Source organism: Pavona decussata, unplaced genomic scaffold, assembly GCF_977016875.1.
Source record: "Pavona decussata unplaced genomic scaffold, jaPavDecu1.1 SCAFFOLD_13, whole genome shotgun sequence".
In the NCBI taxonomy this organism is placed as follows: Eukaryota; Metazoa; Cnidaria; class Anthozoa; order Scleractinia; family Agariciidae; genus Pavona; species Pavona decussata.
The window spans coordinates 1,359,121-1,382,374 of NW_028145436.1; the positions used below are offsets into that span (position 1 = coordinate 1,359,121).

At 40.7% G+C, this 23,254-nt stretch overlaps 1 protein-coding gene across 2 annotated transcripts; it reads left to right on the plus strand.

Annotated features, from left to right (window-relative positions):
* The first annotated feature begins 8,688 nt into the window (after nucleotides 1–8,688).
* LOC146487798 (stromelysin-2-like) lies at nucleotides 8,689–20,374 on the plus strand. 2 transcript variants are annotated; one of them, XM_085127208.1, is made up of 6 exons: nucleotides 8,689–8,929; nucleotides 13,593–13,847; nucleotides 14,230–14,476; nucleotides 15,141–15,362; nucleotides 16,283–16,700; nucleotides 18,258–20,374. In XM_085127208.1, exons 1-6 carry the CDS (start codon nucleotides 8,816–8,818, stop codon nucleotides 18,685–18,687), a joined length of 1,686 nt encoding a protein of 561 aa, XP_084983334.1. In that variant the 5' UTR covers nucleotides 8,689–8,815; the 3' UTR covers nucleotides 18,688–20,374. The 2 variants fall into 2 exon arrangements, with proteins under 2 accessions (XP_084983334.1, XP_084983345.1); XM_085127219.1 differs by lacking the exon at nucleotides 8,689–8,929 and adding an exon at nucleotides 11,221–11,442.
* The last annotated feature ends 2,880 nt before the right edge of the window (nucleotides 20,375–23,254 follow it).

The following is a 23,254-nucleotide window of genomic DNA, read 5'->3' on the forward strand; positions in this document are numbered from 1 at the left end:
CTCCTGCTTTCTTTGTCTCATGCAGGCTAGATTACCCTGCGAGCACGCTTCGCTATGTGCGGTGAAGAAACCATTGCTCCATCAAGAACAATCTCGTCCAATGCCGAAAACCTGATGTTTTAGCATTCCAATTGTTGAATCTTGGCCTGGCCATGAACGGAGACTTTCGCCAACAAGTGATACACAGACAACAAAGTGTTTAGCCTGCGTAGTAGTCGTTTCCGTTTCCTTTAAGCCAAGTGAGGCAAGCGCGCGAGGGCATTGGGCAAAAAGGAGCAAAAAAAGTAGGAGCGGGGGGGAGGGGCGCCCGCCCCTTCCCCCCCCCCCCCCGCTCCTACCTTTTTGCTCCTTTTTGCCCAATGCCCTCGCGCGCTTGCCTCACTTGGCTAAAAGGAAACGGAAACGACTGCTACGCAGGCTACAAAGTGTTGAGCGATGTTGCGTTGTTACGTGAGAAAACTCTGGACATCATGAAATAGCTGAAATTCTCTTTGCACTACATCATTACTTCAGTGCTAGAACTTTGTATGATTAGGAAATCACACTGCAGTCGGACACGTACTGGAAGACTCGGGGACTCGTGACTTACGAAAGCCTCAAATGATTATCTCTAGCTCTTGGTTGATTGGGACGGCGACTTTAAGATATCCACTCTATATTCTGAAACATGCAGCTGCTATTCTGCAAGCAAAGATCCCTGGGGTACACTCTGTTTTTTTTTTTTTTTATAAGAACCTTTTTTATAAGAACGTCGAGGCTGAGATTAACCAAAATTTTAAGAACGGACAAGAACATTCCTCAGGCTGAGAGTCGATTAAGAACGTCGTTTTGTATTTTGCTAATCTGTATATAAATCAAGGTTACAGATGTAAATTAACCAAAATACTTAAGGGCATGTTTTGTATAACATTAACAATGGTGACACACATCTCGGTTTGTCATAATCACTTTGATAAGTTTCTTGGTCACGTCCGCTTTGATTTACTGAAATACATGTAGTGTATGCCATGTAATTTAAGAACATCGTAAGAACGTTTTCAGCCTCAAATCACAAGAAAATATATAAACGTTCAGCCTCAGCTCCAAAATTAGACGTTCTTATAAAAAAAACAGAGCGTATCTCTAGAAAGGGATCTCTGCTTGCAGCGTACCATCAATAGGCCTTTCCGTCTCCTAATCTCTCCTCTTTTTATTTTCAGTACTGAAAAAGACAAACTGTACTCAGTTATCCCTCCTATTTAATGTATAACATTGAGTGGTTTCTGGCGAGAATATATATCTATATAAAAAAAATGATGGTTGAGAAAAGATGAGCCGAAGGCCAATGAGTCTTTCATGAATGTCAGAGTACATCTTCAATAATATTGTCTTTCGAATGTAAGTTTGTCGGTGACCAGAAAAAATATAAGGTCATATAACTATGTTAAAATGGGGTTGACAGACCTGCGCGACTCCCATTGTGTGTCCGTTGTTTTGATAAAAACCTTTTCAGTTTTGCTTTTACAAGTATGTCTTCAAGCGATTTTCCTTTGGTATAAGAGATTCTTCCCTTTTGATCAAAACGTGATGCGATCGCTCAGCTTAATGGTGTTTACCTTGATCGTGAGGGGGAATTCTCATATATACTGAATGGAGGATTTCTTGCTGATCATTCTGAGCCGTTAGAATTAGTTTTTGATATGCCATTGTGTATGCTAGCTCTGTGGCATTTGTTAAAGTTTATCGGCTCGGATTAACTGCAAGATTTCAGGTAGCGCTAAATAAATTTTATCTGTGATGACACAGGATCCGTGGATTTCTTTACTCGTGAATTCATGCTTATGCTATTGTATATCGCTGCGGGAAGATTGCAACTGCCGCAGGATGTTTGTTTTTTACGGATATGAGTGTCTAACACATCCTCGTCTTTACAAAGCTTATCATTGTTGTCTCTCGCTTTCGAGAGCTATAGCTTGTTGCGCTGTCTTTTAGCTCTCTGGGTTGCTGCTTATCTGAAAAACAGCTACTGTGTTCTTAGAGCTGATATGTACCTCCATTATTTTGTGGCTTAGCTCGCATCCGCAGCAGATATTTAAAGGGACACAGTCACCTGGTGCACATGCGCATTAGATACCATTTCTTAGCTCATTTGCATATCGCACTTCATCACAAGTGTCACGCGCGAAAAATAAACTAAGAAGCGCGTCGTTTGGATAATGTGAAAAAAAACCTTGTCGAGTCGAAGTATTTGCCAATAAAAATAGTAATTATAGCAGAACGCTCATTTTTCTTGATAATTTACTAATGGGCTTGTCCAGGGAAAGCGAAACGGCAATGAATAACTGTCTTGAACAACTGATGAACAACTGTCTTGTGAGTCTCTAGGATGCTAGTGCAATTTCTTCTGGCGAGTGTCTAATGTTGTTTCTCATGCAAGACTGCAGTTTCAATTCTCTTGGAATCTCATCAGTTGCTGTGTATCTCGTCGACACGGGCAACGCTCAAATGTTTTAGCCCTAATTACATCGCTTAGCGGATCAAAAATGCGCCTCTGTTTTGCTATTGGTCCAGAGCTTCGGACCAATGAGGTTAGAGTCACAAAGCTCGATCCGCCGAGATCGGTTGTGTTTCTTTTGAAGGCTTTTTCGTCAGTACAAGGAGCGTAAAGGAGGTTATCCCCTCCAAAGAGTGTATCAACTTGAGGAGTATGAAGGTCTTTTCCCCATCTCTAAACAAATTTAGAGACTCGAGTGGTGTGAGGACTAAATGTTTCTCCTTTGCTATGTATTTTAAATGTACTGTTTGTCTTGCACTTCGCAGGACGGGGTCATATCTAAAAATGTCACAAGCATGTTAAAATAGGGTTGACAGACCTGCACGATTCCCACTGTGTGTCCGTCGTTGTTGTCCGCTTTTGGTCTCCCACCGGAACGGCTGCGAGGGAGACTACATATAGGTATTGGTAAAATTAATTAGAACTTGGAGACATCTGGAAAATCTACGTGGTCAACAATTCCAGATGAATCGTAGTCATTTCCGGAACTTGCCATTCCAATTGTTTTCCTCATCAAATGTGTCTGCCAAGTTCCTGTTTTTTTATATAATTAAGAAATACATTTGTAGTTCCTGTTTTTCTCAAGCAGTCGAAGGTCAAAATATTATTTTATTGGCGACTTGATATTTCTTATTTTTAAATTTTATGCTTCCCTGGATCACTTTGTCGATATTTATGCAGTGTTGTATATCCATTTTAGTTTTCATCCATCCTTTCAATATTGTATTCTGAAAGAGCTCGTGTTTGTCTGTTTGGTTAAGTCCTGACTAAACTCTTCTGGCACGCGTTGATGCATTAGACGACCCCTCCCTCCCTCCCCTGGGTTGACAAACCGTTGTTGGAATTTGGAAGGTTGGCCGGAGAGTAAAAATAAGTCAAGTTGGTTTCCCTACCAATGCAACAATGTTTAGAACTTTAAACGCGCGCACACAGTTACCATCGAACAAATGTTGGGAGCGTTTGCCAACACCTTACGAAGGAACAAAACAAATTAAGACGAAATGCGCGGCAGGTGGCACGGCCCTTATTTCCGGCGTACATGGTCACGTTTCAGCACTGTCAAGCCAGTACGGTGGACGCAATAAACACGCCTTGAAAGCTTGGATTTCCTTTTTTCCTTCACTTCACGGTATCTTAAGGAGGGTCAAATTAAACTGAAGCTAAACAGCTTATTTTGGGGTTTAAGATAGACTTCTGACTATCTTAAAAATAGATCAAGAGAATGAATGAATCGACCAGATATCGTAAACTTTCAAGACTGGGTTTCCTAATTTTCTCTTGCAATCTGCAATCGCCTTATATATCACAAGAATGTTACAGAGAAAGAAATATCTTGCTCAGCGCTACCCGACCAACCGGAGAATCAATGACCTGATGTCAGTTCGTGGGCGCTCACTCGCGTACTTCCAGTTCCGGACTCAAAAATTGGCCACAAACAGAAACTACAAGATACCAAGTGACCAGGTGCTCTCTAAAAGTGCTAAACTTTTCCGAAAATTTGAAGTTTGAAACCATTTGTGGAGTCTAAAGAGGGAACTTGAGAATGCAATCTTATACAGCAGCACTGAATTGACCTGTAAGTGCCGACTCTATGAACCGTGTCGCTCAGAAAGTCTTGGCAAGTCAGTCGTTTCAGCTGTTTCATTCGTGCGTAGATCTGGATCTGACATGAGGGGGCGCTTTCCGATTATCATTGGCCAGAGGAGGGGAAGTCTTTTTGACCTGCAAAAACATCATCGAGTCGTGTGCGTCACCGGGAGCGTCTACGTCCTTTAACGAGGACGAAAAATTGATTTCCTTGTTCTGATTTCCCTCGAGCGTCATCGAATCTTATCGTATCTTAGCTAGGTATGTAGGATCTTGCTGACATAAGAAGCGCCACCACAGTTAGTACTTTTAAAGCCAAGCTAAAAACTCACCTATTCCGTCACGCATTTTTATCATCGTTGTTTTTATTATTGTGAGTTTACTTTTAATTGTGATTTTTTTTTAATTATTGTAAGTTTATTATTGATTGTAATTTTAGCTTTTTAGCCTTTTTATTCCGTTTTTAATCTTGTCATGCGCATTTGAACATTTCATGAAATTTTTTCGCATTAGAAATGTTATTATTATTATTATTATTATTATTATTATTATTATTATTACTAGTAATAGTTTTCACTAGAGCTGCCCCCGCTTTTGAAGATCTGTTTAACACCTGTATATGGTTTTTACTGGATATAAATACTGTGCATACGAATTTTAAAAAAGAAACGTTTGAATATTTATTGAAGTTAACATCCATGTAACTGGTTAGCATATTTATCTGTAAATTTGACATTGAAATCTATTACAGTCATACAGTTTTGTTTTGTGAAACAGCAACGTATTGTATGTATAATTACCTGCAATATATTATCCATAAATTAGTTGATATAAAGGCTGGTTTCCATATGATCGCAGACGATCGTAGTCGTTAAAATCTTTGTGGCTGCGATAATAAACACATTCATAACGTAGACAGTTCCTACAATCGTCGGAACACACGACCGTTGAATCGTGGGAGAGAACTCGAAACTTTGGTTTCCATATGATCGCAAAATCGCAATTGATTGCAGATGATCGCAGACGATCGCAAGAGATAGAACATGGTTCCATCTTCTGCGATCGTCTGCGAAACGCTGCTCGAAGATTTGAACTCGTGGTTTGAAAGGCTGCTAAAGATGCAGAAGATGGCGAAATGTGACTTCGTGGTTGCAAGACCTTGACACGGCTGCTAGAAGATGGCAAAACGCGAACTCGTGGTTGAAATGCTGCTAAATGATGGCGAAATGCGAACTCGTGGTTGCAAGACCTTGAAACACTGCTACAAAGAACTCGAAATGCTGCTAGAGGACGACGAAACGCAAGCAGTTGCTCGCAAGACCGTCAAACGCTGCTCGAAGACCTCGTGGTTGCAGAATGACGGCTACCCGACAGCACCTTGCGCGCTTGCTGAAATATTACCCGAGACGACAGTGCGCGCCTAGTTTGATCAAATCGAGATTTTTTTCGCATACTAACAAATTTACTTACAGTACTTACTTTCTTACATTTTGAAATTCCTTTTATGTATACACGCGGGGAATCCTAGGGTGCCTCCTCGGGTTTTGGCCTCTGGGCCAAAACCCTGCGGGGGCAATTATTAATATTATTATTATTATTATTATTATTATTATCTTGTCCTGCAATTCCCATTGAGAGCAGAGATTGAAACAGTTATTTTAAAAAGTGGCTTTGTCTCGACGAACTATAGAAATATAAACAAGTAGTTAGGGCTTTCCACTTAGCTTCGCTTTCATCATGATGAGGTTCAAAGCAACTTAGTAGAAATGGTCTATTGGTCGATCGGTATTTCTCTTCACTACAGTGAAGGAGGTTTGGAGATGTGAACTTAATTATCATACAATTTGGTGAACAAGTTTCCTTTGATTTTCTCCGCAAGAATTATCAATAGTTTGAGAAACTAAACACTCGAAAAAGTGTTTCATCCGATTTCCAAACACGTCGAAGTTGGCAGAAAAACCTCGGCTACGCCTCGCTTGTTTTCAACCTACTTCTCGGTGTTTGGAAATCGAATGGAATACTCTTCCACCTGAAGGATAGTGACACCGGTTTCCAGCCTCGCTCCCAGGGTGTCTCTTCTTCACGTCACAGGAGAGACCCTCCGAACGTGGTTGCTGGGTTGCCTGTTGTCAGGACTCAGGGGCTGACGCTTTGAAAATGAGGTAAAGGAGTATATTAACGAGGCTCAGTCTCAGAGAACTCAGCACACACCCGGAGAATAGACTACACTAGTTGGAGATGAAAATTGCTCAGTGGTAGGAAAGGTCACTTTCGGTCACTTTTATAAAGGAATGCATCAGTTCTTACCAGGGTTAGTATTCGTCCAGTCTATCTAAAGAAATACGACCGGGCCAAAAGAAACCTTACATAACGAGAGCTCTAATTTTTGCCTTCGTTTCAGGCCTGAACTCTCATGCCGGCTTTCTCTGATGCGGTCAGTGGCCTTTCGCACTCAAGTCAGCGAACTGAACAGTTTTAATTGTTGAAGTTTTAAATGAAACGCGATCGCGAGAGGGTAATTTTTTGCAGGGAACGAAGGAAGTAGGAAAAGGATTATATAGATCGATTTTAAAATTGCAGTTTGTCAAGATCAAGGTCTGGCGTGGAAATCTCTCATGATAAAATTCTAGCCGTTGTACCCGTCAAAGTTACAATTTAGTACTGAAAACTGTCCAAATGTAATTTGCCCGTAAAACTCTTTAACGGCTCAATATCAAAATAGATATTCTTGATACTGGTCTTTATATAGTCCTTATTATACCAGTTGGAAGAATTTGTTTACACATCAAGAAGTGTAGTGATCATTTCCTTTATTCTCATGACCTGGGTGGTCAATCAAGTAGTGACATTATAAGGAGAAATTAGTTGTTGATCAGTATTTGGGGTTTTAAGGGCATGCGCAGTGTGGAGTTACGTGTAGAGAACGAGGCATGTGAGGGATCTCGAGGATCAGGGAAGTGATTAAAACTGCTATACTGGAACAGAGCCTACCAAACCACAAAATAGATGGTGGTCTCTGGCTGTATGCCCCTTTCTCAACCTCAAAAGACGGTGTATTTATGCATCAGTCAATTCCAGCTGTGCCCATTCCCCCCCCCCCCCCCCGGCCGACCCCCGGGAATTAGGATATTTTGAAAATAAACTGGCAAATGCCCCACAGCCGGGACAAAACGTTGTTCAAATGCCCCGGGGTAGGGGCTCAAAAGTGTTTTGTTTTCTTCCTTTCTCGACCTACTTGCAATAAAATCTAAGGTAATTCAGGCCAAATTTAGTCCCAGCTAGGTCTTGTTTCCCGTATTTAGTGCCAAATTGGTCATTCCCCCGGTCATTCTGTAGCTCTAGCATCCCATTTGCGTCCTATCTAGGCGTATTCTAGAAGAAACGTACTGAATTTGCCAATGAATTGGTTATTAGAAGAAGCGAAAATGTTTTAAGGTAAAAAAAGAAGTGAGATGGTCAAATGCCCCAGGGATAATTGGGTGGAAGGCTAATGCCCGACCCCCAGGATGGAGAGTGTGGGAAAATTGCCCCACTATTGCCCGGGGGGGGGGGGGATGGGCACAGCTGGAATTGACTGATGCATTATTGCATAGCCACCCCTTCATGCAGCGGTAAAAAATGACAATGAGATTCAAAGTTTACTTTTCCTGTTTATCTAGCAATGCTGACTCTTGTTTGCTGAACATTTCTATGTCAACTAGCAACTCGAAACTTTTAAAGCCAATAACATTTTGTCAGTAGTGTTGATGAGATAGGTGGTGGCTTCGATAAACCCCCTACTTTAGGAATAATGCAAGGCCACTTGTACAAACAGCAGCAAAGTGTAGCCGGATCTTTGTGTAGATTAGGATCAGCAATGTTGAATAAAACATAAAATCAAATGCGAGGCTGATCGGACAGCTATTACAATTATTTAGCTGTCCGATCACCCCTACTTTATCCAGACCAGGTGGGTCCTCTTCGAACAAACTTGCTATGACCAATTCCCCAATGCAAAACTTGCGTTATATGATCATCACTTGATTATCCGTTTCTCATTATACTCTTAGATCACTTGCTACAGTCGAACCTGTATTAAGCGGCACCGTACTAAGCGGTCACCCTCTATTAAGCGGTCAGTTGTCAAAGTCCCGAAAATTACTTCCCTTAATTACTGTAATCCTGACCTGTATTAAACGGTCACCTCTATTAAGCGGTCGCGGTCACCCAAAACTAAGTCCCAACAAGCTGATTTTTATTGTCTTGACCTGTTTTAAACGGTCACTTTGTAAAAGGAAACCACTAAAATATGAAAACAAATAGCGTGCCAGGCAATTGAGTTTCTAATGAGCTGCACAATCGTGGCGTTAATGTTTACTAGTCCGTTTCAATACCATGCTCTCCTTTGTCACACCATTTTATAGCCGAAATTTCTTAATCAAGTAAGTGATGTATTCTGTCCAACCTGTATTAAGCGGTCAACCTGTATTAAGCGGTCACTTTGACTTAGCCATTCCCCGAGGGTGACCGCTTCATACAGGTTCGACTGTAATTGCTCATAAGGTTGACTGGGTAACCAGGCTAGATGTAGGTCTTACTTGGATCAAGTCGCCACTTGTCGCCGGGTGCTCAGTTTTGTTAACAAGTGAGCGAACCAGTGCGATAACTCTCGCGCCATTTAGAAGTCCTCGTAGCAATAATTTCAAAGCGTTAGGGATGATCGGCATGAGCAGAGGAATGAGGGGGAAATCCTGCATGGTGATTGCTTTAGTTGTGGTTCTTTTACTGAAGTGTGGTTTAAGCGCCCCATCGAAACAGACACGAAAAGTGGTAAGACAATATTGAACGGATATGCTTTAAAGCTTTCGGAATAACCAGGTTCTTTTTCATTTTCTTTATCACTTATATTGGTGATATTGATTGGACAAAGGCAAGGCGGCCAAACTCAGAGCGCTATTGCACCTCGCGCAAACTGAAACTTAATCACAACAGTGGTAGTAGTATATTGTAAGAGATGGCAGAAATTACCGTGGTAAATGTTCACGTGCAACATGATTATAGAGGTAGGATCATCTAAGCGAAGCAGCCGTAGCTGCAGCCTCCTATAGATTGCAGGATCTCTAGGGCTGAATTTGGTTTTGATGTAGACCTCTCCCTTACGATTATATTTAGTTCTAGATATTTAGTCACACTATAAAGACGAATGTGATCCTCACTTGAATGCATCGCTCCCCAGTATCACGTCATCTCTGCTCTGGCACGGCCTGTCTTCACCCTTCGGCCATCATGATTGTTATTACTTTTTCCCAGCCTTTAATTCCTCGAAAAGAGAGCTCCCCTAAGCAGACAAAGTAATTTTAGATCGTGTCTGGTTCTTGGTTCAAGGCTACAGGGCAAATCATGACTTTTTTAGTTATTTTTTCCTTTGATGATTCCGTCTCGAAGATCATCAATTTATGAACAGCCGTATAAACACTTAATCTGGCTGACGCATGTAGCGAAGCCTGGCATTCAACCAATGTTGACAAAGCCTCATCTTACAGTTTTTCGACTATAAAGAAGCTGACCCTTGCTGAGCTGAGGCGGTATTTTTCTGCTCTCTTCAATTAGTATTGTATTTCAGGTATTTTGGGGAAGAATATTGCAAATGAAAGTAGTGATAAGTTTTCGGCGGTTCAAAGGATATTTTAAAGCGCTTTTTTTTGGGGGGGGGGGAGAGCTTGTTTTCAGGGAATGGCTCATTATCAAGAAGGAATTTTGCGTTTCAGGATTGGTTTGCGTAACAGTTCTTGGGCTTGTATTCGGAAGAGCTTATAATGAAAAGGATTTTAGTCCTCGGGGAGGGGACGCACTGATTCACGGGGTGCTTAATTCAGAATTTTACAGTATACGGTATAGGGAAGCCGGGAAAATGGGAAATTCGGAAATCAGAACTTCCTTACTTCCCTTACAATCAGTTAATTCCCCTTTCTCGGTGGTTCCTGCTTTTTCACTTTTTTTGCTGTTGTAAAATAATATGCAGCATTGCGTCCTCTTCCTGTCTTCCCACCCGGCCAATTGGCCATTTTACAGTTGTATGCTTAGTAACCTGGTCTTGGATTGTAAGCGAGGCTGGGGGTGACCTTGTTTTGATACAAACCTCACTGCTTTTCATATGTAAACGAAAACTAGTTAGCATAAGAACAACACGATCTACATATGAAAAGGAGCGAGGTCTGTATCAAAACAAGGTCACCTCCAGCCTCGCTTACAATCCAAGGCCAGGTCACTAAGCATACAACTGTAAAATGGGCTATTGTCTAACTGTGGAAGAGCAAGTACAAGCTTCGACTCATACAAGAACTTAGTTGTGCTGGCCAGCCTCTTCAGGCTGAGTCTTTAGCGAGAACCCACACCAAAAATCTGAAACAAACTTGTGTCCACCTGAGTATAGTAGTGTGCGAAAACGATAAGAGATAAGCGATAAGCGAGATAAGCGAGAGCTTAAGTTTCAAGCAAATTTTTGCGAGGTTTTCGAAGTGCTCTCCTTAAATGACGGGCCACACGTGGACCAGCTGCTGAGAGATAAACCGCTCAAAACAGCGTTTGGAAGCACTAAAGAGCATTGAAAACACAGCAAAACACACCGGGTAAGCTTTTTCAGACTTAAGTATCTTTTTGGTGGGTTTTTTAGGGAAAATTGTTGTCTAAATTTCGATTTAATTTTAACTCGATACAAACTCTTAAATCACGCTTGCATGGTAACCTGTGTCACATAGGCTTTGGTGACGTGTGTTATAACGGGAACGATTCTTATGAAAACTCATTAATTCTCATCAAAACTCATTAATAATTCATAAGCCCATTGACTTATAAATGGTCGATAAAACATCACGTGCAGTAAACCTCCTACTTATTAGTATGCGGTGTTTAATGTTTTTCTCGTATGCTAATTTCCAACGCTCACAAAAGCATCATTGTTATGAAGTGAAAGAAGCCGGATGTAGCATCAGAGGTGATCTGTAATCTCTAATTCTGCTTTCATGGATTACGCACTGTGTCAGTTTCATGACACCATGGCGGGAACCCCGCCTTAATGGCGCAATAGAATTCCTACGGTGAGAATAACATCACTCAACAAGGCAATACGCACAATCACGTATGCAATTTTCCGAAGAAGAAAGGTGGAACCATACACTCTACAAATCACCTTTCACCGCCTGTGACAGTTATTAACTGCAGTAAGTCGAGAGACAATCAAAAGGCTGGAAATGAGAGGCACGTCCTGTACAGTGACCGTGCTAACCATTGCGTTTTTACTGAGCTGTGTCTTGAGCTCTCCAATGAAGGAGACACGAAAAATGGTAGGAAGATTTTTGCTTAGACCCATAGAAATAGCCACATATTTAAGCCAGCTTCCATCCCTCACTTCGCCAGCGTTATATTGTGTTTGCCATCCCGGTTCCTGCTGTACTCTTTACACGATTTCTATGAATGATATCCACCACTATTCCGAAGAGGGTTTTTTATCTTCTCAAATAACAAGAATGGTTAGTTATTATGGTACCGGGATTAAAGACATGTTCATCGTTTTTCCTGTCGCGCGCGATCGTGAGGACCTAAATGATAAGGTGATTTCAAGGTAGCCTTAACATTTCTCAATATATTTTCATCAATAATATTTTCCTGATTTATTTTGCACTTAGCTCACTTGCAAAGGACAGGGCCAGTAAGACGTCTAAGATCACGGACGAACCAAGCTCAAGCTTTGAGCGATGATCATCTTGCGTAATAGCGGTCACGACGCAAAGTTTGTATGGAGAATATTTACGATCGGGTTTAGGAGGTACAAATACTGGAAAGTTCTTAATAAAAATGACATAACTTGCTTCTAAGGTGTATTGCCTATTGTCTGTTTGCTATGAAGTGATAACTCGCTGAAATGGCCTCAAATCAGCACAAAATAGCAAACAGACGATAGGCAATACACCTTAGAAGGAAGGTGTGTCATTTTCATTAAGAACTTTCCAATATTTGTACCTACTAAACCTGAGCGTAAATATTCCCATACAAACTCTTGCATTTGCGCTGTAACCGCTACAACGTAAGATGTTCATCGCTCACAGCTTGAGCTTGGGATGCCTGTGGTAAGACCCGGCGATATCAATCAATGAAAATCAATAATCGATGAAAATCAATATAATCAATAAGAATCAATAATAATCAATTGATTGGTATTGGAAATCAATAGAAATCGAAGCCCAAAAGTTGAGTGAGTTTCGATTTTCATTGATTATGATCGATTTGCATTGACTAGTATTGATTATCATTGATTATTAAAAACTCGGTTTCCTTTTCAATAAAACGCATCACATGAATTGACAAATGATTTTAATAAGTTTATTTGTTCAAATATATGACCATAACTAAACGTATCCTTTAATTTTAGCATCATATTAATATTTAAAACGAGTGATGGTCTCAAAACAACAACATTTTATTCCCTTTTCCTATATTTTCTTCCTCAGTATTAACAGATCCCAAATGCAACGGTCTGCACACAGGCGTCCGCCATTGTATCATTGTTGAAATCATCATAAAAAGAGAGAACGTTTTTTCATGTCCATTTCACTGATTATTTTATGAAAAGCCTATCTCAACACACAGATTTGTATATGACGCGTGACGTGCATGCGTCGTTAGATCAATCAAAGGTCAGGTTTTACTCAGATACTGTTGCATAACCAATTATTGATTATCTATAAAAATCGATAAAAATCAATAAAATTAAGACGTGTTGGTGAGTGAGTTTCGATTTCTATTGATTGGTTGAAGCAATCAATATCAATCAATTAATTACTATTGATTGTCATTGATTATATTGATTGCAATCAATGATTGATTTTCATTGATTGATATCGTCGGGGGTAAGATCATGCAATTATAAAACTTCGTGATTGATCGAAACTCAAACTGGGATGAAAACAACATAAACAAGAGATATATTCCTCAAATTGGCGCAAGTTACTTAAAGTATAGAAAGTTTCTCGGACCGTGTTTTCTCGTCGCTAACCTTTTTGCTTATTTTTGGCATCATTAAACTGCCTTGATGGTTTATTTTGCCTGAAAAGGTAGTGAATCAACTGAAAGACGAATGTTTTTTATCTTTGAAAAGAAATAGGTTTCGGGAATCGGAGGCGTGGGGTGAGTTGGTGGGATTTACTTCCATGTAAGCCGTCTGGTATGTTTCTCCTCCAAAGGGCATGTTTTGGTAAAACAGGGAAAGCAAACATTTCATCTTGACGAAGAATTGACAACATATTTCATTTCTAGGCGACGTAAACAGTATTAGCTATAATGCTGGCTAATGTCCACACATCGCCATGTCTGCTGAGTTTTTTCGTTAGGTTCTCTTTCTACTTACTCCTCTTTCCCTCCACGCGATTCATTTCGCGGGTATCTCCACACCTACTTTGGCAGTCGCTTAATATTCCCTTTCTACTATCTATTGCAGGCGTCGTTTTTACTGACGTTTGGTTACATTGATGAAGACGACAGTGATAACAACAGAGGCGCATATGACCCGAACTCGCCTGAGTTTCAAGCCTCCATAAGACGCCTTCAGCGGTTTGGTAATATTCCTGTTACAGGAAGAATGGACGCAGCTACCATCAGTTTAATCAATACTGACCGATGTGGAGTCAAAGATCCACAGAATAACGCTGCGGTTGGTAGATTCAGTCTACAGGGAACCACTTGGAAGAAACGGGTAAGATTACTGACTTACGCAATAGAATAATATGTTTTTGATGTTTTATTTGGAGGTGTATAAGAGTATTCATGATTATAATAAACTCCCTCCTAACTGCTTTTTTGTTTTAAATTTAAGCCCCAAATTAGGGTCGTTTCAGTGAGCAAAGTACTATTTTTTGAGGGCTAATTTGGCTGTCCTAAAGTACAGAGCCAAAATAGCCCAATACACCTAAGGGCTAATGAGTTCTAGATGGGGCTGAAATGACCTTTGAAGACGGCGCCATTCCAATGATCAGCTGTCCCCCGAAATAAGTACTCCCAAAAAAGTCATTGAATGATCATAAACCCGGTCTTATATTAAGAATTTTATGATAGTTAAATCTATTTCCGGTTTTTAGGTTTTAACATACAGGATTGTGAACTTTACCAAAGACGGTATACCATTCAGTACTCAGCGGCGAATCTTCCGCCAAGCGTTCGATCTGTGGCAGTCGGCTTCAGGGCTCAAGTTAATTGAGGTGTTTGGTGCCAATGTATATGCAGACATTCTTATCAGTTTCGTCCGTCAAAGGCATGCCGATTCCTACCCTTTTGACCGAGAAGGTGGAACCCTGGCGCATGCGTTTTACCCTCTTAGCAACAGAGGTAAGAATTTATCTACAATCAACGACAAAAGGGTTGGGACAAATGTTTCCCTTCCCACGTGACAGAAACGCGGCACGCGCAAACGATGATGTCCGTTCCCCGACCCCTACCCACAAACAGTAAGTTGAGCCGGTGTAATAAAAAAGACTTGTGGATTTCAACCTTGTCTAGGAGGGAGAGGTGGAGTTGGTAAGGTGGGCTTTAAAGCAGGTGATAGGAGGACTTTGTAGCATTTGTCCCAGCACATACAGTAGTTCTCAGGGCCCTGCGTTATCGTACGGGCAACCCGGCAGATTGAATAAGAATCATCCGGTAAACGGACGTCAGAAATCTTCAGCTAAAGGGTTGCGCTTTCAATATTTACTTTGAAAAGCATGGCCTCCCTCTGAATCCGTTGACTGCAAGGCAGGCATGCTTGGCTATCGTAAGCCTCTTTCAATCTTTCAACCGGTCCAGATAGACTTCGCCAGCTTACCTGTCTACAGCATTACTTCATATCCTGAAACTTGAAGTGAAGAAGAGAGTTAATGAAAGAAATCTGTGCGAGAAGAAAATCCTCATATGATACGTTTTTCATATCCATCACATAGCTACTACAGCAGAAGCTACTACAACAGAACATTTAAGAATTACTCACGTTGACACTCCTTTTCAATATTGGCAGGTCTTTCCGGTGACGCACATTTCGACGATGACGAACGATTCACCACAGGAACGAGTGACGGTATCAACTTGGACTGGGTGGCGGTTCACGAGTTTGGACACAGTCTGGGATTGGCACATTCCAACGTGCGTGACTCCATCATGTATCCATGGTACAAAGGATATCACGAAAACATTGAACTGACGGATGATGACGTCAGGGGAATTCAGGCATTATACCCAAGTAAGGAAAAAATAGGCCCAACTTAATCGAGTGATATCCATTTGATACTCAAGCCAGCCTTTTTCAAATGCACTTCTTTATAAGTTTGGTATATTGCAACCTGATGTTAACTTTAAAACAAGTGGCCGTTGTTTCCAAAGAAGCTGGAAAATCCCTCAAGTGCCTTTCAAAATTTGACTCAGAAAATAGGTGTTCTTGTACGTATAAGGCAGAATTAAGGGCCGTTTACACAGACGGGTTTTGTCGCCCTTTTTTTTAACTTATTAAGCTTTGATAAAAGTCGCAAGTGTCTTCTCATTTTCATCGGCGACTTCAATATGATTTTGTGCGAGATTCGGACGCGATATTTGTCTCCATAGACCTTTCTCAGGCTCGGCGGCCATGTTGAGTCTCAGGGCCCAGTTGTTCGAAGCCCGATTAAGTTAATCCTGGATTAACGTGAACTTTGATTCGAGTTTAATACCTAATCAATAAAGATTCTCCCATAAGATTTTTGTCCCTCAGTTTTGCCTTAGACTTTTCTTAAGCTTTAGCTTGAAATTAGCCTTTTAAAAAATTCTAAACGAGCGAGATGAAAGCCTCAATTAACTTATAGTCGTGGATTAGCGTTAATCGGCTTTCGAACAACCGGGCCCAGGAGAATAAAAAGCTTTGCTTTTGCACGGCAAGCCTCGCCTACACGCGAATTCAGTGCGAGGCTTGCCGCGCAAAAACAAAGCTTTTTATTCTCCTGAGACTCAACATGACCGCCGAGTGAGAAAGGTCTATTGCCTAGTATACACTTGAATATTCATCGGGAACTCTAGTGCAACAAAAGTTGCATTAAATAGTGCGACAAACATTACCCAACAATTGTATGTTCAAATGAGTCCAGCTGTTCTTTATGATCATAAAGCCAACAAGGTGATTAATCATTTTAGAGCCAACTGCCCGGCGACTGACTCCTCCAAAAGTGAGGACAACACCTAAAACAACAACCAAACGCCCGCGGGTCACAACTCCTACCACCAGACGCCCGCGGGTCACAACTCCTAGCACCAGACGCCCGCGGATCACAACTCCTAGCACCAGACGCCGGCGGGTCACAACCCGTAGCACTAGCCGGCCTCGTCCCACGGAGCCGATTGTCTGCCGCAGTTCCGTTCGTTATGACACAGTATTCGTGGGTCCAAGTGGATGGACTTTCTTCTTTAGGGGAGACGAGTATTGGCAACTGGACCGTAGACTGCGCAGATATGGTCCACGGAAAATAAACTTGTACTGGAGGGGACTAAAGACTCCTGTTGATGCCGCGTATCTCAACAGTCGCAAAAATATCGTGTTCTTCAAGGGATCAGAGTAAGATATCAGTCTTAAGTTTAAATCAAATATTTGGTTTTATGCCGGATAACTAAAGGTAATTTGGCCAACGTAAAAACATAAAAGATTCGAGAGCTAATGTGTGAGCGCTACTCTTTGTCACAGCGAATCGGGATTCGAATTCGGGAAAAACTTTTAGTGAAAAGCCAAACAGGGCCCACGGAGAAGGAGGGGGGGGGGGGGGGAGGGGCTAAAGCGAAATGCGTCAGCGCGAGATAACTAGGGCCCGAAAAATTTTTAAACTTAAGTTTTCTGAAATGGCTAGAAATGCTTCTAAAACTTTGAAGTAATGAGTCGATGCTTCAGTCTGGCCCTTAAATTTGACCAACAAAACTAGCTGGCGAGGAAGAATTTTTCGAATTTCGTGAAGACCCAGTTTTGTTGCTCACGTCAACGTAAATTATACGTTCTTTGTTCGTTATGACAGCGGGGTTGAATGACCCAGGATAACCATAACTGTACATAATTCCTCGTTTCAAATATTTCACTTATGTCCAGAAAATACACCTAACCCTGAATTTGGGTACTTCATATAACACAGACGTTTTTGTCGTTTTCATATGACTTCATGTTTGACAGAATTATGTGTGAAGGAATTAAAGTTAGGGGACACCTTGTGATGTCTATCATACAGTTCATGAATCTCATTAGCGTGCATTTAAGTGGCTTCCATAACTGAGGAATGCCTTTGTACATAAACTCCCTCGAGCTTATTCAGTGATGAAACTTCATCTTCGTGAAACATCGATCCAAGAACGATTGAAAATAGAAACAACAGTTAAAATTCCATTCGGTTCACGGTTGAAATCCAGTCGTCAGTTCAGAAACAAACCTAACGACAAACTGTCTCAAATTGTTGGGTTTGTCAGAGAAAACCGTAATATACTTATAAAAAAAGGTTTAGTTTAGTTAATGCATTTGCCACAACAATTACAACGATAACAAGAAATGATAACCAAATGAAACATATTAACTATTAGCAAATAATGTAAGTCTGTTGGCTACACATACTCACAAGTCAGCATGTGCTGCGTGATAGATACTGAGTATCGCCGGCTAAAAGGGCGCTCAAGTCGCTCAATTTAAACTTCATAATAACGACGCAGTGAAGCAATACTATTCTTTTTATTGCAATGTTATGTAATGTTTAAAACACGAGCAGTAGTGTTTTATCGGGATTAAAAACCACGAGGCGCAGCCGAGTGGTTTTAGACCCGATAAAACACGTGCTGCGAGCTTCAAAAACATTCCTGGAAAAGCGTGTGTCAAGAGAGGTCATAACAATGATGCTTTTGTGAACGTTGGAAATTAGCATACGAGAAAAACATTAAACATCGCATACTAATAAGGAGGAGGTTTTATCGGGTTTTAAAACCACTGCACGTGATGTTTTATCGACCATTTAATAGGTCAATGGCTTATCAATTATTAATGAGTCTGAATCAAGATTTACGCCGACATTATAAATTCAGTGTGTCAATGGAAAATACCAATGATTAATGCTCACCAGCAAGCTTTTGTATTCTCTCCTTTTAGATTCTGGGAATATAATTCCGCACGAACATTAGTCAGCTCCGGGGACATCAGTCGGTACGGACTTCCTCAGGATCTCGCCAACATGGATGCAGTGTTCAAATGGGAGGGGAACAGCAAAACCTACTTCTTCAAAGGCAGCAATTACTGGAAATATGACGATGGAAACCGCCGAATGGATACGTATTATTATGATAGAAGGCAGAGGAAATACCTCAGGTATCCCAGGGATATTAGTACCGTATGGCGATTCCCCGGCAATGTCAAAGCAGCTGTGAAATGGAGGAATGAAAGAAATTATGTGTTCTGGAACAGTCAGTATATTAAGCTACAGAAAGGAAAGGTTCAAAGAGAAAGGGGATATCCCCAGATCATTGCAAACAGGTGGATGAAGTGTAATTCTAAAGGAAGGGATCTGGATACTCCACCGTAAACGAAGTATTTGAGACTTCTTAGGGACCTTTAGCTTGGACAACGAGAGCACGAAAAACAATAGGTTTAATCCTTTCACTCCCATGATCTGAATGTGAATTCTCTTAACTGACCGCCTTTTTTTTATTTTTAAAGTTAGTTCAAAGAATTTGATGTTACATCAAACAATATCAGCTAGTTGATGATTTTCTTTATTCTCATCACCTATCTAGTTGACAATGTATTGCTAATGGAAGGAGAAATTTCATATCGATCACTCCTGGGAGTGATTTTGTCACATTTCTTCCCAGCTCTTTGAAAAACATTAACCAGAGCAATGACGAAATTCAAAGATTTATTGGAAGGCTTCTTTCGAAATATTAAAATTCAATTTGACATAGAGGTACAGAGGATACAAACAACAGAAATTAATTGAATAAACATGATTATTTCGCAATAATCTTTGTTTGTTTTGTGCTCTCGGTCTCGTTATCAAGTTGCATTTTGATATATCGAAAGGAGCCTTTTCAGTTCAGGGATAGTTCGGTTAAGCTGTACACGTTACGTTAAGCGAACGAGTTTGATCTATCGCAAAGTAGTTCAAATCGGACGTCAATTTATATTTTTAAGTGAAATTTCTGTTGTGGTTGTGGTTGTTGTGGCTTAAGGTCCCTCTTACAACTACTTATCGGCGGGCTTGCTCCCACCTTCCCCGTGGCAAATTCTTTCTTCTAAGATGACAAAAAGAAATTTGTGTGTGCACAAGGGGACAGAGAAACACCCTGTCACCTCCCCTGTTGAGTGCTGTTTAACCCTATTTTCAATGAGATAAGAAGAAGCCTATTCATGATCAAAGATAAGGTACTCCTTGCTGTTTTTGGTGTGCTGTCTAACTTGACGCGGTTATTCCTGCGTTTACAGGAGCAAGCTTCAGACCGCATCAGCTTAAAATCTTCTCCTATTTCAGACCTTACCTTTTTAAGTAATGTTTTCCACAGTTGGGTTTAATTTTTCGTTTAATTTTTGTATAAGGATTTGTGGTTCGTCAAGATCCAATTTAAGTTTTATTGTTTGTTGTTTCTTTGTGTAACCCGCCAATATAAAAATCCATATTCTCGTCACTGCTCTCAATATTATAATATTTCTTATAGCAGTTGGGAGAATTGGTTTGAATCATGTTGAATATCAAGACAATTCATCTTTCGTCATTGTAGGGAGAAATTATATAATGGTCGGCGAAAAAAACTTACACGTTATTTCGGACTAAGTTTGCCAGCCTTCCTTTAATGACTGAATTTAATTCCGAGCTGTTAAAGCTGTGTATTATAGATTTCCTTTTTTATCATGAATATCTTAAATACAATTGTTAATCAGATAAGGTTAGAGCAATGTATTGCAGAGGGATAATATCCCAGTTTAATAATCTGCCAGGCCAAAATTGATTGATTGATTGATTGATTGATTGATTGATTTATCGATTGATTAATTGAAGAATTTGTTGATCGGTTGCTTAATTGTTAGGTTAATTGATTGATTAGCTATAATGCACGTTCAAATACCGAAATGTGAAAGTACAATATACGTAGTTTTGTATCAAATATGGATTAGCAACATTGTACAGCAAACTGCTTTTAACATATTCTTTATCAGATTTTCTTCCAACTTATTTGATTTAAAGTTTTATTAAAAGATAACTTACGTTGCTACTATCTATGTATCTAGTACCTTGATAATTGATCGACACAATTGTCTGCGTAAGCTTTCTCAGAATGGGAATAGAAATACTGTTCAGTCCAAAGAGGTGAGGGGGAGGGAAGGTGGATGAACGAAATTGTTTTTTTTTTTATGCGGAAACCATAAAGTAAGCTATTGAAAGCTGTGTTGGAAAGAAGGGTAAAATCACAACGCTGCAAATATCACGACACTACTGACTCAATACGGTCAACGCCTCGCCTCGCGGACACTCCGCTATTACGGACAAAATCCAGATCCCCGGGAAAGCTATAGGGGTTTGACTGAAACTGACTCCAGCTCTTACGGACCCTCGCTATTACAGAATTACGGACACTGTCGTGGTACAAACATAACAATTTTATTGTTTTGACTCTCGATAAAGCAGACACCATGAACTTCGCATGTAACATAAATTGCAGTCTGATGTTCGTCATTTGTCGAAACACACTTCGAAAGATTTCTGGAATGTATATTTTCGCACCAATCTCTTTAGTGGCTGTACAACAGACTCCGCGTTTTCACTTCAGCTAATGCCTTTTCCTTCCAGAGACCAAGCCCTCATCCTCCACTCTCAATGACTGCTTAGCAGATTCACTACTGTTGATAAGCTTGTCAAGTCTTACAAGATATTTTGGGTCGCCACGTAACTCATAAATGACTGGAATCTCAAGCCCCAGGCCGCCACCTCTGTCATTCCCCACGTCACACCCCGCTATTACGAACTCTCGCTATTATGGGCAATAAACGACGTCCCGAGGGTGTCCGCGACAACGAGAGTTTCACAGTCTCGTATTTCCGCTGGATAAGGATATCGCGGGCTATGAGAAGATGGGAATGAGGATTGCGACTGACGCGGGATGCAGATGGAGGGACGGGACAGAAATAAATGGTGGGAAACGGGATTGAAAATGGAAGGAAGGGAATTAGGGAAATTGAAAAGAACCATCTGATTTAATAGTGAGTGACAGTGTACGTGGTGTTGCGTAATTGCTACCTGTTGAGTTCGTTTGACGTCAGACCTAAAGCGGTTTGGTTGCGAAGCCAAAACTTCTTGCCTTGAATACCTCATAATAAGACATTTCTGCGGGGAGACAAAGCAATGATTTTGCTGTAAACCACAATCCAATAACCCAAGCACAAACCAAGTTGTAATATGTTGCACACCTATCTCACTGAAGCCGGAAATGTTGGCAGCTTACTGAGCAGCCTCCCACGCAGTCGTTTTTAAGGGACACGTATTAACCCCAGTGAAGATCTGTCAAGTGTTACTTCATCAGTAGAAACAGGAAATAACACATTTCCTCCTTTGCGAATCCGTGTGTTTTTCTTTCTCAAAAAATCAATTTACTTTGAGTTGTATCTAAAATCATTCAGTAGTTGAAAAAAAAAACAAAAACTGATGGACTGGCAAAAGACAAAAGAGGGATTCTATCTTAGCACTTAAGTCTTATAAAAACGGAAATCACCTTAACTATTTGTACGTACGTTCTATTCAACATGAATTAAGTAATAGTGAAGCCCTTTGATCTACAGTCTGGGAACAAAAAGGTCCGGTTATAGGTGTCACTTTTACTTAACCGTTTGAAAGAATGGTTATGGGATATTGTCAGTGTATCGACATTACGGTTCCGCGAAGCGAATGATCGAGCATCTAGAGAAAAAGCACTATCATTAACCGAATCTGAAGTCAGCGTAACTGTCAATCATTCAAGTTAGACCCAAACGGCTCCAAAACCAAATCCTTTGGTTACCTATATAGCTTAAAAAGGGGAGGCACCCACCCCCCTCGGTTTCCTCCCTCTTTCTAGCATCTACGACATAGACTATTTCCAGTTTTTCATGTAATTCCAGATACAAGCCTTCTTGCCCTCCTCCTGGTAAAACCTTCCCCAAAAAACTTGTTATAAGCCAAGAGATGGGGGTTTCCCAGTCAAACTATGACTCGTACAAGACAAGTAGTATGGACTGACTGACTGACTGACTGACTGACTGACTGACTGACTGTCCATGATAAGTTTGCTTTTGAGAAATTCCATCTTCTTGGTGGCAGTTAGTTCCGCTGCTAATTGGCTAATATCCTGTTGTAGGTAATTTTTCAACCGTTACCTGCCTGCTTTACAAATAACGTATCAGTATTATAACAGCCACCTTCAATGTTACATGTATGGGGACTAAGTGACTATCTTTCTTCTTGCTCTCTTTTGACATGCCATGTATCAGTCTTAATGAAAAGTACAACTGATTTATTTACGGTTGAACTCGACTTTTGGCAATGAAGATGGGTTAACTTTCTTAAGACTGGCGTGGGAGTATCACGCAAAGAAATCAATCCGAGATTATAATAAATCGACGATTTTTTGGGCCGATCGAAAGCTGTCAAACAGTTGGAATTTTCCCGAGAGCGGTGCAAAGTTCACAAGTTAACACATTTATCAGCTATTTTTGGTCAGTAATTGTAGTTAATTTGTCGTTTCTTTTGCCAATAAATGGATAATTTTCCGACTTTATATTTCAGCTGTTTATCTAGCATGTCCGAAAGATAGTCGCTGCTAACACTGCAAAGAGTTATTAATTTAAATGTGCTGGTTCACACGATGGAACCCACACCGACCGGTAAAAACACGAGAGACAAGAGAGCTTATCTCGCTAGTGGGTGGTAAGTGGAGAGTGAAAAGAGCACAACTTGGACGATAAGCCGGAAATTTTAAAATTCGCGAGTTTGCATTGAACACAGATTATTTCCGGTTACATTCAAATTGTCTGGCACGTCAGTGACGTAAGCCGGATCGAGTTGGCTGTCATTTGTTGCGATGAAAGTTTGTTTCAGCGAATGCTAGAAGTCTATGACTGAACAA